At 48.0% G+C, this 14,836-nt stretch overlaps 1 protein-coding gene across 1 annotated transcript in view; it reads right to left on the minus strand.

Moving 5' to 3' along the window:
- Positions 1-386: 386 nt before the first annotated feature.
- The window catches only part of ZMAT2 (zinc finger matrin-type 2), a 30,445-nt gene continuing 15,995 nt past the window's right edge, over positions 387-14,836 (minus strand). The window contains exons 5-6 of the mRNA XM_019534773.1: positions 7,229-7,374; positions 387-1,041 (exon numbers count right to left, since the gene is read on the minus strand). Of these exons, the coding sequence (XP_019390318.1) occupies positions 898-1,041; positions 7,229-7,374 (290 nt within the window). The 3' untranslated portion in view covers positions 387-897. The remainder of the gene's footprint in view (positions 1,042-7,228; positions 7,375-14,836) is intronic.

Consider the following 14,836-nt stretch of genomic DNA (forward strand, 5'->3'; position numbering starts at 1 on the left):
GGCAAATAACATGCAATATTTGGGGGTTTTTTCCCTTAGGTAAATCCTTAGGTAAATTTACCTAGGTAAATCCCAGAGAGGTATTTCTTACCCATGCTAACGAAACTGTGGTTATGTTAATGAATTTAAGAAAAATCTACGAAAGTAGGAGAATTCATTACAGATAAAATATAAAAGAAAGTTTCAGTATGTTCAAAGTCCAAACAACCTCAAGCTCCACTTAAAACAAGAAATCAAAATGTCAGCTTACACATACCAGAGTAAACACTCATTCAAGTGCAACTCCTTTGGTTGCATGGTTAAAAAAAGAAAGTTAGAATTACCACCTACAGCTCAAGGAAACAAAAATTATACCCATTTTACAGATAGAATGATTCCTGAATGACACTGTCTGTACAGGGTTTTATTAATTTATTAACACAAAAAAGTATCCAGCAGAATATTTCCCGCACGCACAAGGCCAAAGAACACCAAGTGACAAGCAGCCAGAACTAGTACAAAGAATGAGATGGCCAAAGGCCATAGGGTTTCCAGAAGAAACATTCAGCTTGCAGACTCTATACAATAGATTAAAAGAATCAAAGCCAAATACCATGACAACTCTGTAGAATTTACTACAGTGTGACAGGGTTTTTTTTTGGAGAAAAGACTAATTTAAAGGTCTCTTTATTTAAAATTTACAAGTTTGCCAGTCAGGCTCTGCAGGCAGTGGGGCACTAACGAAAGGCGCACAACTTGTTCTGTAGCGCAGGTTCAGTGTAGAATCATTTCTCAGCTGCTCCAGCCAGCTTCTACTGGGATAATTACATACAAGTTCTGTCAAGTCTTTAAAGAAATTTCCACAGTCCCCTAGGTATAAACAAATCTGTATCAAGAAAGAGGGAAGTCCAAGGCTCATCAGTGATTTTTCTTGGTTGAGCCAAAGCCAGAGAAACCCATCACGGCTGCCATCTCATCATCCTCTTCAAATGTCAAGTCTTCCTCAGCCCTCCTCTTCTTTTCTCGCTGTTTTTCCTTCTTGTATGCTTTGGCTTTTTCCTCCTGCAGTATAAGGAAACAAACAGAATGATTCTAATTCCTTATACAATTGGACCCTTGAGACAGGAAGATGGGACACTTACAATTTAATCTAATTCCCTTCACTAGAAAAAGGGAACAGGCTTCCCAAAAGCATACAACAGATGGGAGTAAAAACAGTGGACATGGAAGGAATGTGGTGTACCAGAAGAAAAGATCACATGTTGGAGACCCCCAACAAGAGAAGCTACCTGTATAGTGACCTGTGACCTGACTGTAGAGTCATGCAATTATCAGCATCTGCCAACATACAAATGCTAAAAACCATGTCAAAAAACAAAACAAACAAACATAAGGGCACGAGGAGAGTTGTTTTTAAAGGAAGAGACATTTATCTTTTATTGATGCCCTGTTCTAACAGTGGTGAGGAATGATGGCTACAGACAATGTCACTCTGTTGGCTTTTGGTGCAGCAGAGTGACAGCTGCTCAGTGGAACATAAGCTGAGTTCTGAGTGGCTTTGGGGGGTTTTGGCATCAAAGTGTTTTCACTGCTCTAATCAAAGTGTTTCATTCTACAAGGATCACAGGCCTTGGAATGACGCCAGACTTGTACTGGGGGATTCAGAAGTGTGACTCCAGCTCCCAACTCAGCAACAGTTCCTGCTGTTGCCATCACTACCCACCACTTCCATGCCTTACAGCTCTGTGCAGTCGTTTATTCCAAGACAGCCCTACCGAAAAGTATGCTATACCAAAGGCTGCTGCTTATTTGTGTGTAATATATTAGATTTACAACAGTTTTTAAATCTGAAGCAGTGGCTCGCACTACTAGCGACTCTGCGTTTGTTTTTTCTCCCCTAAATATATTAATACAAATTACTTGCATTCTAGCAGCAACAAAACCTATAGTTGGTCAGCTTTATAGCAACTCAGCCAAAGTCATGAAAGGGCAACTGTCAGCCACATCTTGGGACTCTGTTCCCCTGTGGATAATTCCTACTATCAAATGAAACTCAGTCTAGGTGCCCAAGGTGACAGGGGAGCCTCAAACAGCACCAATTTAGTGATTGTATTTATTTGTAACAGCTACCGATATAGAAATAAAGGATTAAAAAGGGACCAGAGCTTATACACAATGCTCTTCAGCTATCAGTAGAGCTTTGCTAGTTATTTTTAAATGGAATCTGAGGCAAATATTCACTACAGGGATTTGGTTCTACAGTTTAAATACAAGCCTATATAAATACAGTGCTTGGCACACCTGTCACTATAAGAGAAAAAAGGCTGCTTGGGGAGCAGCCCCCCACCCCAACTGGGGAGTCATCTGACCAGAAGGGGCCAGGCTTGAGACAGATAAACTCAGGGCCTAAGCTGGTCAGACAGTCTAGCCCCAGAGGCCAGAGAGTGAAGCTGCTGGAAACAGGGCTGGCTCCTAGCACAACAGCGGGGCTTGGGTAAGCTGCACAGAGGCCTTGGAATAGACAGGCCTGAGAATAGAGGCAGGTGAACCCACAGCCTGGACAGGCAGGCCTTGGAATACATATAAACCTGAGAACAGGGGTGAGTGAGCGCACAGCCTCGACAGGGTGGCAGAGAACAGAGAGCTAGGGTGCCCGAAGCCCAGCAAAGGAAAGGGCCCAGAGGAAGAGGGGCTGGGGCCCAGAGGTCTGGAGCCCAGGAGTGGCAAATATTAGCAGGACCAAGGGAACCTAAAAGTCTCAACTGCCCTAGGAGCTGGGCTAAGGTCTAGTGAGACTGAAGGTAAGGGATCACAGCTAGAGACCAAGTGCGCCAAGGAGCCTGGAGCCCAGGAGGGGCAGTTGTCAGTAGGGCCTGGGAGCCCAAAGGTCTCACTGACCTAGGAGTTGGGTCAGGGTCTAGTGAAAATCGGGGACCACTGCCAAAGACTGCTGGGGCCAAGCAGCTCAGAGATCCCAACTAGCTTAGGGGTGCAGCCAGATTCTAAGGAGACCAAAGGTCAGGGACCACAGCCAGAGACCATGGGGGGCAAGGAGACTATAGCCCATAAGAGCCCAGGAGGGAGACATTACAGCCGTGCAAAACAGTGCCATTTCATTTTGACTTCTGTTTTGCCATTTCAACAGGACAGTGTTTTGAGTTTCATTTAGTTCTGAAAGCACTGTTCTGCTCTATTTTGTTTCATTGAAACTGTTTTGCTGTTTTACCCATAAGATATAATAGGGAAGCACGAAACTGCCATAACCGTGTCATTTTGTGGCAGATTTGGATGAAAACAGCATGCACGGTAGCCCCTGCTGAGGCCACAATGCTTGCCAAGTTTCAAGGAGATAGGTGCAGGAGTTTCTGGGAAACTGCACCTCAGGCTGCTGACAAGCAGAACTCATGGGGAGGGTGGTGCCCTCACTGGCAATGGGGCCTCTACATAACACGGTAGTGTGCCCCAGCGAGGTCTCCTCCCCTACAGCCCCAGTACAGTCCACCATTTCAAATAACAACAGATAATAATAACTTAGTGAGCAGCACAGTAGCACCAGCAGAATCTCAGGGAGCCAAACTGTGACAGAGCCCTTCTTTCGGCTCCTGCGGGGGCTTCTTTTCCAGCAGTTGCCAGAGAACTCTCCCTGCCAGCCCCAGCCCTGGGGCTTAGATGTGCCCAGGGTCCTGCATCCTTCCAGTCAGGTGCTAGGGGTGTTGGTCTAAGGACATGGCACTGGCAGACAAGGTTCTTTGGGTCAATCTAATCTGGTACCTTTTAGCAGACCAACTGAATAGTTATAGAAATATATCTTAGCAAGGTTTCAGGTTGAAAATCCCCTTGTCAGGCTTAGGAAGCACCTGCAGTTAGTGGATGAAAGGAATAGTAAAGAAGCCAGAGGCTGGCATGCAATGCAGGCAAGAAAGCCAGTCAGTGAAAATTGAAATGGAGGCATTAGTGGGTGAGGGACAGGCTGGGGTTGGAGGGGGGGGAGGGGTGACGCAGCAGTGCAGGAAAAAGTGCAGAGGAACCTGGGGAGTCGATGTCTAGCAGGTTGTAGCAGGTCAGAATTCCAGTGTCTATATAGAGTCCACCAGTTTCAATGCCACAGTCACCTAGCTTTTTAATGAGAATGGAGTAGGAGACAGTGTCAAAGGCCTTCCTGAAGTCCAGAAAGACTACATCCACTGCAACACCTGCGTCCAGTGATTTTGTGACCTGGTCGTAGAAGGCAATCAGGTTGGTCTGAAAGGACCTGCTCTAATGAACCCATGCTGGTTGCCCCTGAGCGTCATCCCGCCTGCTGGTCCTTCCCAGATGTGCTCCTGGATAATTTTCTCAAAGATCTTCCTCAGGATCGAAGTAAGACTAACGGGCCTATACTTTCCCAGGTCCTTCCTCCTCCCTTTTTTGAAAATGGGGACCACATTGGCCTTTTTCCAGTCATCTGGCACCTGGCCAGGGCACCATGAGTGCTCGTAAAGCCGTACCAGGGGCCCCTCGATAATCTCTGCCAATTCCCTCAGAACCCTAGGGTGGAGAGCTTCTGGACCTCCTGATTCGAACATGTCCAGCCCCTCTGGAAGTTCCCTAACTCAGACTTCCCTGACCCTAGGCCTGGCAGAGTCTCTCCTGAGTCTGTCCCGAATCTCAGTGGGGGAGTCCCAGTCCCTGCACAAAAAAATGAAGGCAAAGAAATTGCTTAAAAGGTCTGCCTTTTCCTCTGGTGCGTATCCTGCAGAGGCCCCACGTTACCTGGTGCCTTCTTCATACTCCCTATGTATTTAAAAAAGGACTTTTTGTTGTCCTTGATCTTTGATGCTAGCCCTAGTTCTGTATCTGCCTTAGCTTTCCAATCAGCCCCCCTACAGACCCAAGCAATGGAGGTATACTCCCCTCGGTGATAGCCCCTCCCTTTCACCTCCTTTTTGGCTTTCAGCTCTGCTTGTGCTTTGGTGGAAGTAGCCTGCCACCTTCCTGCATTTGGAAATGAGCTTGCTGGTGGTGCTGGCACCATCACCAGCAGCCCTGTCCCGCTCCAAAGTGCCCATGACTACAAGGTGGAACTTGTGTGCCACACAGTGCATGCCAACAAAGCTGGAATAACAGACCACCTTAACCATATTGGATCCACTATCAGTGGCCATGAACCCGCGGGTGAGCTCGCCCTGCCCAACAAGCTACTCCTACATCAAGTGGTTCATGGCCCCCATGATCTCTGCTGCTCTGTGGGACTCATCCATCACATCAGCTTAAAGGAGAGCCTGCTGAAGGCCTGACTGGTCATACCAGTGCCCTGTGAGGGAGAGATAGGCATGATCTCCACCCCAGCTGCTCCAGATACCTGAGATGAAGTGTAAGGCCACCTGTGAACCTGCCTTGCACAGCTCCTCCCTCAAGTACTCCCTGCATGACTCATACAGAGAGGGCACCACCATCCTGCTGGGAGCCTCTCCTTGCTGCCTGTACTAGTGGAAGCCTCATGCCTGCTTGCTGTAGCAAAGAGGCTGTCTCTCAGTTTTGGGGGGGAGGGGAGGGGGGAAGAGACATAGACTTACACCTCTCCCTCTACCCACTCTTCTGCCCCTCCCTGAAGGCTTGCCAGATGCCTTTTCAGCATGCTTTATGGTGCGTTTCATAGTGTCTTGTCTTTATAAAAATATATAAATGTACATGTGTATCTTCTTATGTAAAGTCTATAGTATAATATGCAATATAATAAATAAAATAAAAAATATATAAATGTATACGTGTCTTCCTATAAAAGTTCTATACTATAATATGCAATATAAACATGAAATTGAAAAGACTCAATCAATGAATACAATAATAAAAGGGTTTAGAAAGAAAGCAAAAGGCATTGCGGAATCCCACTTGCTAGGCTAGCAAGCAGGAAATCAATGGTAGGAGTAGCCTTTGTTGTCCAATGCTCCTGAGCTTCTGGAAGATAGCTCAGTAACTGAGCTGAAAGCAGAAAGGAGGCAAGTTCAAACAATGCTGCCTTTTATGCTGTTTTTTCATCCCTCCCCCAGAGCACTGGGATTGTAAGGGACCTCAGGGAAGGATCACAGTCACTGACCAGCTACACAGTCAATGTCAGAGCAGTCCTTCCCCACTCTTCCCCCTCCCTCTCTTTACTTTCTGTTTCCCTGCAGACAAGCCCAGCTTCAGCTTCGAAACGTGAAACATTTCAACTGCCCTCGTTTCATTTCAAGACCGTTTCGAAGCCCTTCGTTTCACTTCAATTTAGCTGTTTTGAGCTGGAAATGAGTCGAAACAGCATCAAAATGAAACAGCCGGCAAACTTCACACAGCCCTAGGGCACAGGACATCAGGAAAGAGTATCATCTGCAAGGTATGGGAGTGGGTATCAGAGAGGACAGAGGCCACATAATTGGCCCTTAAGCCAATGACCATAGACACCTGTGGTCATGAGTGAGACCTGGCTTGGGAAGCCCTGGGACAGCCTCCTTTTACTTAAAAGTTAGTTACACCGAGGCAGGCAAGTGAAGGGGAGATTGCCCAAGAAGAGTCGCAAGAGCTGAGCAGCCACCACAGGGCACTGCAACCACACGTGGGAGAAACACTTGTTACAAAGCCTGAGAGGAAAAAATGTCATGGGGTATTTGATTTTTTTCCCTAGAGCTTGTATACACACACATTGTGCTCCAGTTGAAGTTTCCTAAGGCACACATGGGGGTAGCACAGCTGCAATAAACTATGTGGGAAAAGTTCCCATCCCACAACAGCACCACAGGCCACACCAGTGTTGAGGCAGCCATTAAAAGAAAACAAACAGCGCCAGTTTTAATCATCAGTTTGAATTCTGGGATCAGATGCATTTTATGAAAGTCAAATATGCTGAAGGCAGGGCAAGGTGGCACCTTAGAGACCAACCCATTTGGAGAGGCATAAGCTTTTCATCTACTTGTTCAAATTCTATCAAATATACTGAAGGTTGCATTTTCTAGTCCCTCTCACTGTCTGGTACCCTGAAAACCATTACTGTGTTTGAAAATAACTGCTATAACAATTCAGATGAAGGATAAGGATTTCTGAGAAAAAGTTAGAATAAGAGGAGTAATTTTGTTAGCTCCAGAGCGATGCAGGTGTATTAAGAGTATTTGTTATAAAATATCCCTTTACCCTAGGGCACCTTATTTATTTGAGGTGGCTAATGGCTGCTTTCTTTAAGGAATCTGTCATTTCTTTCAGGTTATGCAGAGCAGGCGGCATGTGCCCAACACCTTACCTCCTCTCTAAGCTCCTTCATCCTCTCCTCAAAGTCATAATCCTTCTGTTTCTCCTCCATCTTCTTCTTGTTCACTTCAAAGCGTTTTTTCACTTGATCCAGTGTGGAGCGCTCCACCCTCATAGACATGCCCAGATTCCTTTGATCTGTAGAAGATGGAAATGGACAGCAGCCATGTTAGTTGCAGATTAGTTACAACTAGACAGTTACATACAGCCTACCCAGTGAGCCCAAAATGGAAGTCATTTTTCCATGTCAGTTTCTTCTCTTCCAATTCCAAGACCACCCTGGGCACATCCACTTACACAGTGTCTTCCAGTGCCACCACAGGACCCAATTTACTATTGCCCTCAAGTCTTAGGGAGTCATTTGCAACAATGTAAAGTAAAATGCATCACTGTTTTAACAGCACTTTCTCCCAGTGGAAAGTAGAAGAAAATGACTACTTAAGGGACAATGCAATAGTGAACCTAACTCACAATGTATGAAACTTTGGCAAAGAATGAGTGCCACATTAATGAGATGTTTTTCCTCAGTTGATCTGCTGGTGGAATTCTGTGCCATTATACACAGATGTACCGGTGTACAAATCACTGTAAAGAAAGAAGGATAGGACTCTGCTGTGTTTCAGTTCTGTCATGGTAAGTGGCCATGTGCTAGCTCTTAACTTATAGTAGCTCAATCTTCATTCACTGAGATCTACGCTAATGCAGGCTAGCTTTCATGGGACAGGAGGGAAAGATGTCCAACTCTCAGCTACCATGCTATTTGCTGCAATAGCAGGCAAAATATTTACAGACAAGTATGGTTTTTTAAGAGGATCCTATTTCTTTAAGATTCTGCCAGAATTAGCCCTCCTTCTATTCCAGTTGTGACACTTTGGAGTTGTTCTGAATAGAAAACCTACTCAGGGGCAGGGGGTCAGACTCGATCTGCTGAGGTTCCTTCTGACCCTAATTTCTATGAATCCCATATGCTGAAGGGATGTAAAATGCACATGCAAGTCTGAGAATTAAGTTCTACCACACAGCAGCACTTTTTAATAAGGATAGGACAAATAAGTGAGAAGAGTGGCATTCTGTAAACAAGATTTCTAGCCACAGGTAAAATCGAGGCACCAAGATTAAAAAGATATTTCTGCCATGAAACACCAAAGTAAATAAGTGGTTCAGAGCCTACACGGAGCCATTTCCAAGTTTTCTATTAAGTGGAATCTGTTGCCAGTGAATTTCCACATAGCACTCTTTTCAAGCACATTTGCCTGGTGGGTCAGATGACACTCTCAGCTTTCTGCATGCATACTGCCAGATAATTCACTGCCTGTCTGGGATGTGCTCTGGAAGGACAGCAGGACTGCCTCATTTTCTCTCTCTCAACTTTCCCCAACGTGAAGGAAGCTGGGATGTTTATACAATACTGAAGAACCTATCATGGTCTATAAAACAGAATTAGAGATCTCTAAATTCAGAGATTTTCAGTGAGCCATCCAATATAGAACTGGAGTGCCTAGTAAGGAAGAAAAGTTTCCAGAAGAAAATTGCATGGAGGAATCCCACCCAGAATCTGTACTCAGCTGCTTTTAGTCTCAGACTATCCCAAGAGGAGTCTAAGGAAGAGAGAGGATGGAGGTTTAGTAGGAATCTGGTACATTTCAAATCACACATTACAGACAAATTAACAAGCAACATCATGGGGAAGGAGAGTTGAACAGGCCTCAGTTTAGATAAAGTCCTGTTCAAATCATGCAGATCTGGACTGAAACTAAAAGGATGGCATTCACAATCTTACACATGAAGTTTAGAATGTACACAGCTCCCATTATCCACACCATTAGGAAAGATCAAATTGGTATTCAGCTGCCCCCCAACTGCTTAACTCTCTCTAAATTCAGTAAGAAACAGAAAAACCAGTTCCCTTCCTGAAGTCTAGATTCTACAATGTCAGAGTTCAATAAGGCTCCAGTACCAATCTCTCTCTATTTACAGTCTCAGAAACTCAAATTCAGACCACTTCTCAGGCAACTGGCTAATGGCAGTTTTAGCTGCCATCACAGAATTTTCCATAGCTTCCTGTTATTTCATATCAGTAATACTCCAAGGAAACACACTTTGGAGTTTTTTTCACAGAAATGTGAAAACACATCTGAAATAGAAGGCATTAAATCAATCTTCTAAAGGAAGAAATACTTGACAAGAAGCAAAAAAACTTTATTCATAATGGGTTTGATTAGTTTTACAACAGAGAGAAGACAAATACCTTCACTGTGGTTTCAAGGATTAAAGAGAAAAATATGGGGAACAGAAGCCTTTATTCTAGAAAGCAAGCAACTATTTCCATAGCATACATCTTTAAAATGGATGGATATTTTTCTTCTTTTGAGAAGGACTGCTAGAGGAAAAAAAATGAAATATGAAAAATGGCCCTTTTCAATCATGTCTACCACCCATCAGCCAGACATTAAAGAAAAAAAGAAACATCAAAGTCTATGCACCAAAAAAGGAAAGACACGAGGAAAGGAAATGACGCCACAAAATCTACAAAAATATGAAGACTTTCAAATAGCAAATAGTCTATGACAAGGGTTTTCAACCTTTTTTAAAACATGTGTACCCCAACAGCCACATTTTTAGTAAGTGTACCCTGGAGTGGGGTGGCAAGTGGCCAGACGCAGAAGGGGGCGAGCGGCGTCAGGGCAGCCTTGCTCTCGCACCACCCTCTGTTCCTGTGAGACCGTGATGCAGGGTGGCAGCTCTCCATCCCTGCCCACCCTTGCATACTCCCTGGGACCTTTCAAAGTACCCCCGGGGTACACATACCCCTGGCTGACAACCCCTGGTCTATGAAACAGGCTTAAAAGGGCTCATAATGCAACTTCTTTTCATTGAAATTGTGTACAAGACATATTGGAGCTAAGGCATAGGAGAGAATGGGAAGGAGAGGAGAAAAACAGCTGTTACTTGGATTTTTGGAACAAGGAAGAGGAAATCCATTTATATGCTTCTACTCAGAGTTCCAGGAGTCCCCTGTGGTTCAGTGGTAGAATCCTCATCTACCACAATGGTCCAGTTCCCAGACACTTATACAACTACAGCCCTGGAGGCACCAAACATCTGGGTTCAGTCTGGTCTTTGGATTCCGTCTCAGTGGCCAAAAAGGAAGGATGGAAGATCTCAGCAGCCTCCACTCCTCCAAAAATTCCCGCCCAGGCATATGTATCAAAAGTCTGAGTGGTCCCCATACATACACCATGATCCAGGTTGCCACTCAGTTTCATCATCACAACACCTTTGCATTCCACCAATGTGGAGGGATTTAGTTTCCTTGTCTAGGAAATCCAGTTCTGATGTAAGAAATGTTCTGAGTAGGGGTAACCAGATAGAGATTTTTGGGGCTGATGCCAATATTTAAGGAGGCATATTGGCGGATAACGATCCGATTTCTTATACAGCTGCCTCTAGCTGGTAGGTCCGGTGTGGTGGAAGGGGAGGAGGAAGGGGAGGGGGCGTAGATCAATGCCCGCTGCGGTGAGGGAGGGGGCAGGGGCAGGTGCTGCCCAGGCAGAGTAGGGGGGGCCTGCTGCTTGCACCCCGGGAGGGCACACGCAGGGCAGGCTGCAGCTGAAGCTGCGCGGGACTCTTCTCAGCAGGGGCTGGGCTCAGAGCGGGCGCTGGCAGCACTGGGAGGATGCTGAATCCACCCCAAACTTCACCGCAAGTCAGCTCCCAGTTTAGGGTGGATACAGCATCCTCTCAGCACTGCCAGTGCCCACTCTGAGCCCAGCCTCTGTGGAAAAGAGCCCCATGCAGCCCCAGCTGCTGATCCAGCTCAACACTCTACCTCTACCCACATGCCAGGAAGAGCCAGGGCAGCACCAGGAGGCTGGCAATGGCAGTGCTGGGAGCTGAGCTGCAGCGCAATTTAGGGCGCATGCCGCATCCTCCCAGCACCGCTGGTACCCACTCCAAGCCCAGCCACCACCAAGAAGAGCCCTGTGCAGCCCTGGCTGCAGCCCACCCAGTGCTGCCCTGGGCTGGGCAGCGCCTGCCCCTGCGCCCTCCCTCACCGCGAGGGCCATTGATCTGCCCTCGTGGTGAGGGAGGCTCCATGCAGCACTGAGGCTCCATGCAGCACGAGCATTTATCAGCCAAATTATCAGCCTCATTGGGCCGATATCTAATACAGCAAATTTCCTTTATATCAGTACCAATGTATTGGTGGCACCTCTAGTTCTGAGATTTTTCTTTGGGGCTATAACAAGATCCAGAGCCTTGGCTGTTTGGACTACAATCTCAAGGAAAGGCTTGAAAGCTTTTGCAGCAACACTGAATATGGCGCCTTGCTTGAAGGAATTCATTTTCTTCCTATATTCATCCTTCTTAGGAAGGGAATTTGAAGAAAAGGATTTAGACACAGAACCACTCATTAAAGGACCTTCTCTCTAAACTACTCAAAGGAAGCCAGGAACAGTGAGGACAGAAGGGATCCAGACACACGTGTGTCCCGCACGCATGTGTGCCCCCTTATCCAACCTGAGGTGGACACAGCAGCAGTGGAGCCAGCAGCGGGGGCAGCATCAGCTGATCCCCCTAAGGTAAGTGGGCAGAGGGACCGGACACAGCTGAGCCGGATCTGGAGGGGAAGCCCCCCACCCCCCGGGATCCCTCTTAGCTGAGCCAGTAGGGAGCCGTGCCATGCCACATGAACAGAGCACACCGGCGTTTGCGCCAGTGGGCGAGCAGGAAGGGCCGGGAGAGAGACTCCTGCTTGGGCAGAGTGAAGACACTGCACTAAGCTATAAACAGACAACAACTCCTATGATGGTATTGATGCAGAGTGCTGCCAGGGCCCCTGCCTGGGCGGCGCAGCCTACCTGGGGCTTATCTGAGGCCTCCACCCAGACAGAGCCCATGGGGGAGCTGGCGTCCCCCCACCCCCTGGCCTGTGGGGGTTGCCTGGCAAGGCCCAGGGGGGCAGGGATTGGGAACCCCCACACCTGTCCTGCAGGTGCCCACCTTAAGGCCCTGGAGGCACAGGTGAGGGAGCTCCAGGAGGAGCTTAGCAGGCCGAGGGGAATCAGGGAGGCACAGAATGAAAATGATGGCTATTTCCTTTCCCTACAGGGCCACACACCCAAGGAAGAAGCACCTTGAGAGATGCCCTCCACTGCAGAGTGGCAGACGGTCACCTCCAGAACCAGGGCTGCTCGCAACACAGCAGTACCAGTTCCTCCAGTCCGGCTGGAGAACAGGTACGAGGACCTGGCGACACTGGAGGAGAAGAAAGGAGAGGAGGCAACTCCACACTCTCCATGCTCCGAACAGGCTGATGGAGCTAAGCAGTCCCGGAGGAGAAAGCGTCAAGTGATCATCATAGGCGACTTCATCCTGAGAGGTACAGAAGACCCCATCTGTCGCCAGGACCCCTTGACATGTGAGGTCTACTGCCTACCCAGAACAAAGATTCAGGACGTGATGGGGATGATCCAGGCCATGATCTAGCCCACCAATTACTACCCCATGGTCCTAATCCATGTGGGTACTAATGATGTGGCCAGGAGAAGCCCTGATCACCTGATGGCGGACTACCACGCTCTGGGGGGTGTGCTGAAGGAGATAGGTGTACAGGTGGTATTCTGTTCTGTCCTACCACTGAGCAGACGTGGAAGACAGCATGAGCCGTGCATCGCAGAGACCAACTGGCGGCTTTGGGAATGGTGTCTTAAGGCGGACTTTGGCTTCCTTGACAATGACCCGCACATCACGATGAGAGACAGGCTCGGATGGGATGGGCTCCACCTTTCCCCTAAAGAGAAGCATGTGTTCTCTCCTAGGTTGGTGGATCTCCTCCGGCGGGCTTTAAACTAAGCTCGCTTGGGGAAGGGGAAGAAGAGGGAGGAGGAAGCCTTGGACTGCTAAACCAAGCAGCACTCACAAGTACAGCCCAGCCTAGACCGACGAGTGGAACATATACACAGGTAAGCAACAGTGGTCAATGCTGTGATTAGGGGGCCAGTGCACACATCCACACAAGGCCTCAAATGCTTGTAGTATGGGAAACAAGCAGGAGAAACTTACCCTCCTGCTAGCTGACACTAACCCAGACATAGTGGGGCTCACTGAAACGTGGTGGGACCCAATGCATGACTGGGCAGTGAATATCAAGGGATATAGGCTGTACAGGAGGGACAGGACAGGACAGGGAAGAAAGGCAGGGGTGTGGCGCTCTATATTAAGGAGGAATACACATCCTCATCAAGTAGCACAGAATCAGAGGAGGGCCACACTGAAGTGCTCTGGGTTAGAATACAAGGCAGTCGAGGGGAAAGAGACTTAACGGTGGGGGTCTACTACAGACCACCCAACCAAAGGGAAGAGCTAGACAGGAATTCTTAAGTCAGCTCACAGAGGTAGTTGGGTCAAAGGACATGGTCATCATGGGTGACCTGAACTTCCCAGGCATCTCCTGGGAAGAGCAGTCAGCCAGGTCTGACTGCTCACATAGGTTCCTAGCCAAAATGCAGGACCTCCATCTAACCCAGGAGGTGCACAGCCCCACCAGGGGAGATGCCTTGTTGGACAGGTGACAACCTGGTGAGGAGGCTGTGGGTGCTTGACCACCTGGACGACAGCAATCATCGTCTGCTGGAATTCACCATCCAGCACAAGGTGGCAAAGGCCCGCAGCAAGGCAGCAGCCCTAGATTTCAGGAGGGCAAACTTCAATGAGCTGAGGAGAATAGTCGGGGAAGCACTGAAGACCCGGAGGGGAGGAGAGCCAGGTGTCCAAGAAGAGCGGTTGCTCCTTAAGGAGACGATCCTCCAAGCCCAAACGGTGGTAATCCCAACACAGATCAAAGGGAACAGGAGGGTGCAAAAGCCCCCATGGCTCACCAAAAGCATCCGGGAATGTCTCCTGGCTAAAAGGGAGGCATACACTCAATGGAAGGGGGGGCCATCACCAGGAAGGACTATACTGCGGTTGCTTGGAGATGCAGAGGGGCAGTCAGGAAGGCCAAGGCGGAGATGGAACTGGGACGACCTACCCAGATCAAGGACAACAAGAAGTCCTTTTTTAAATACATAGGGGGCAAAAAGAAGGTACCAGGTAACATGGGGCCTCTGCAAGACATGCTAGGAAATTTGGTCGTCACACCAGACAACAAAGCTAACCTATTTAACGACTTCTTTGCCTCCATTTTCCTGAGCAGGGATCAGAACAGTCACCCTCTGGGCCCCCCTCAGGCCCCAGGGGAGGCACACCCAGGCCAAGGGTCAGTGAGGATCTAGTCAGGGAACATCTGGAGGGACTGGATGTATTTAAATCAGTTGGTCCAGATGATCTCCACCCCTGAGTGCTGACGGAATTAGCTGAGGTCATTGTGGAACCCCTGGCAGGGCTTTACGAGCATGCGTGGTGCTCTGGTGTGGTGCCAGAGGACTGGAAGAGAGCCAACGTGGTTCCCATCTTCAAAAAAGGAAGGAAGGAGGACCTGGGAAACTATAGGCCAGTTAGTCTTACCTCGATCCTGGGTAAGCTTTTTGAGAGAATTATTTTTGCACATGTCCACGAGTGGCCAGCAGGGGAGGTTATGCTTAGGGGCAACCAACAC

This window comes from Crocodylus porosus, unplaced genomic scaffold (genome assembly GCF_001723895.1).
Source record: "Crocodylus porosus isolate Cpor-Errol unplaced genomic scaffold, CroPor_comp1, whole genome shotgun sequence".
Taxonomy (NCBI): domain Eukaryota; kingdom Metazoa; phylum Chordata; order Crocodylia; family Crocodylidae; genus Crocodylus; species Crocodylus porosus.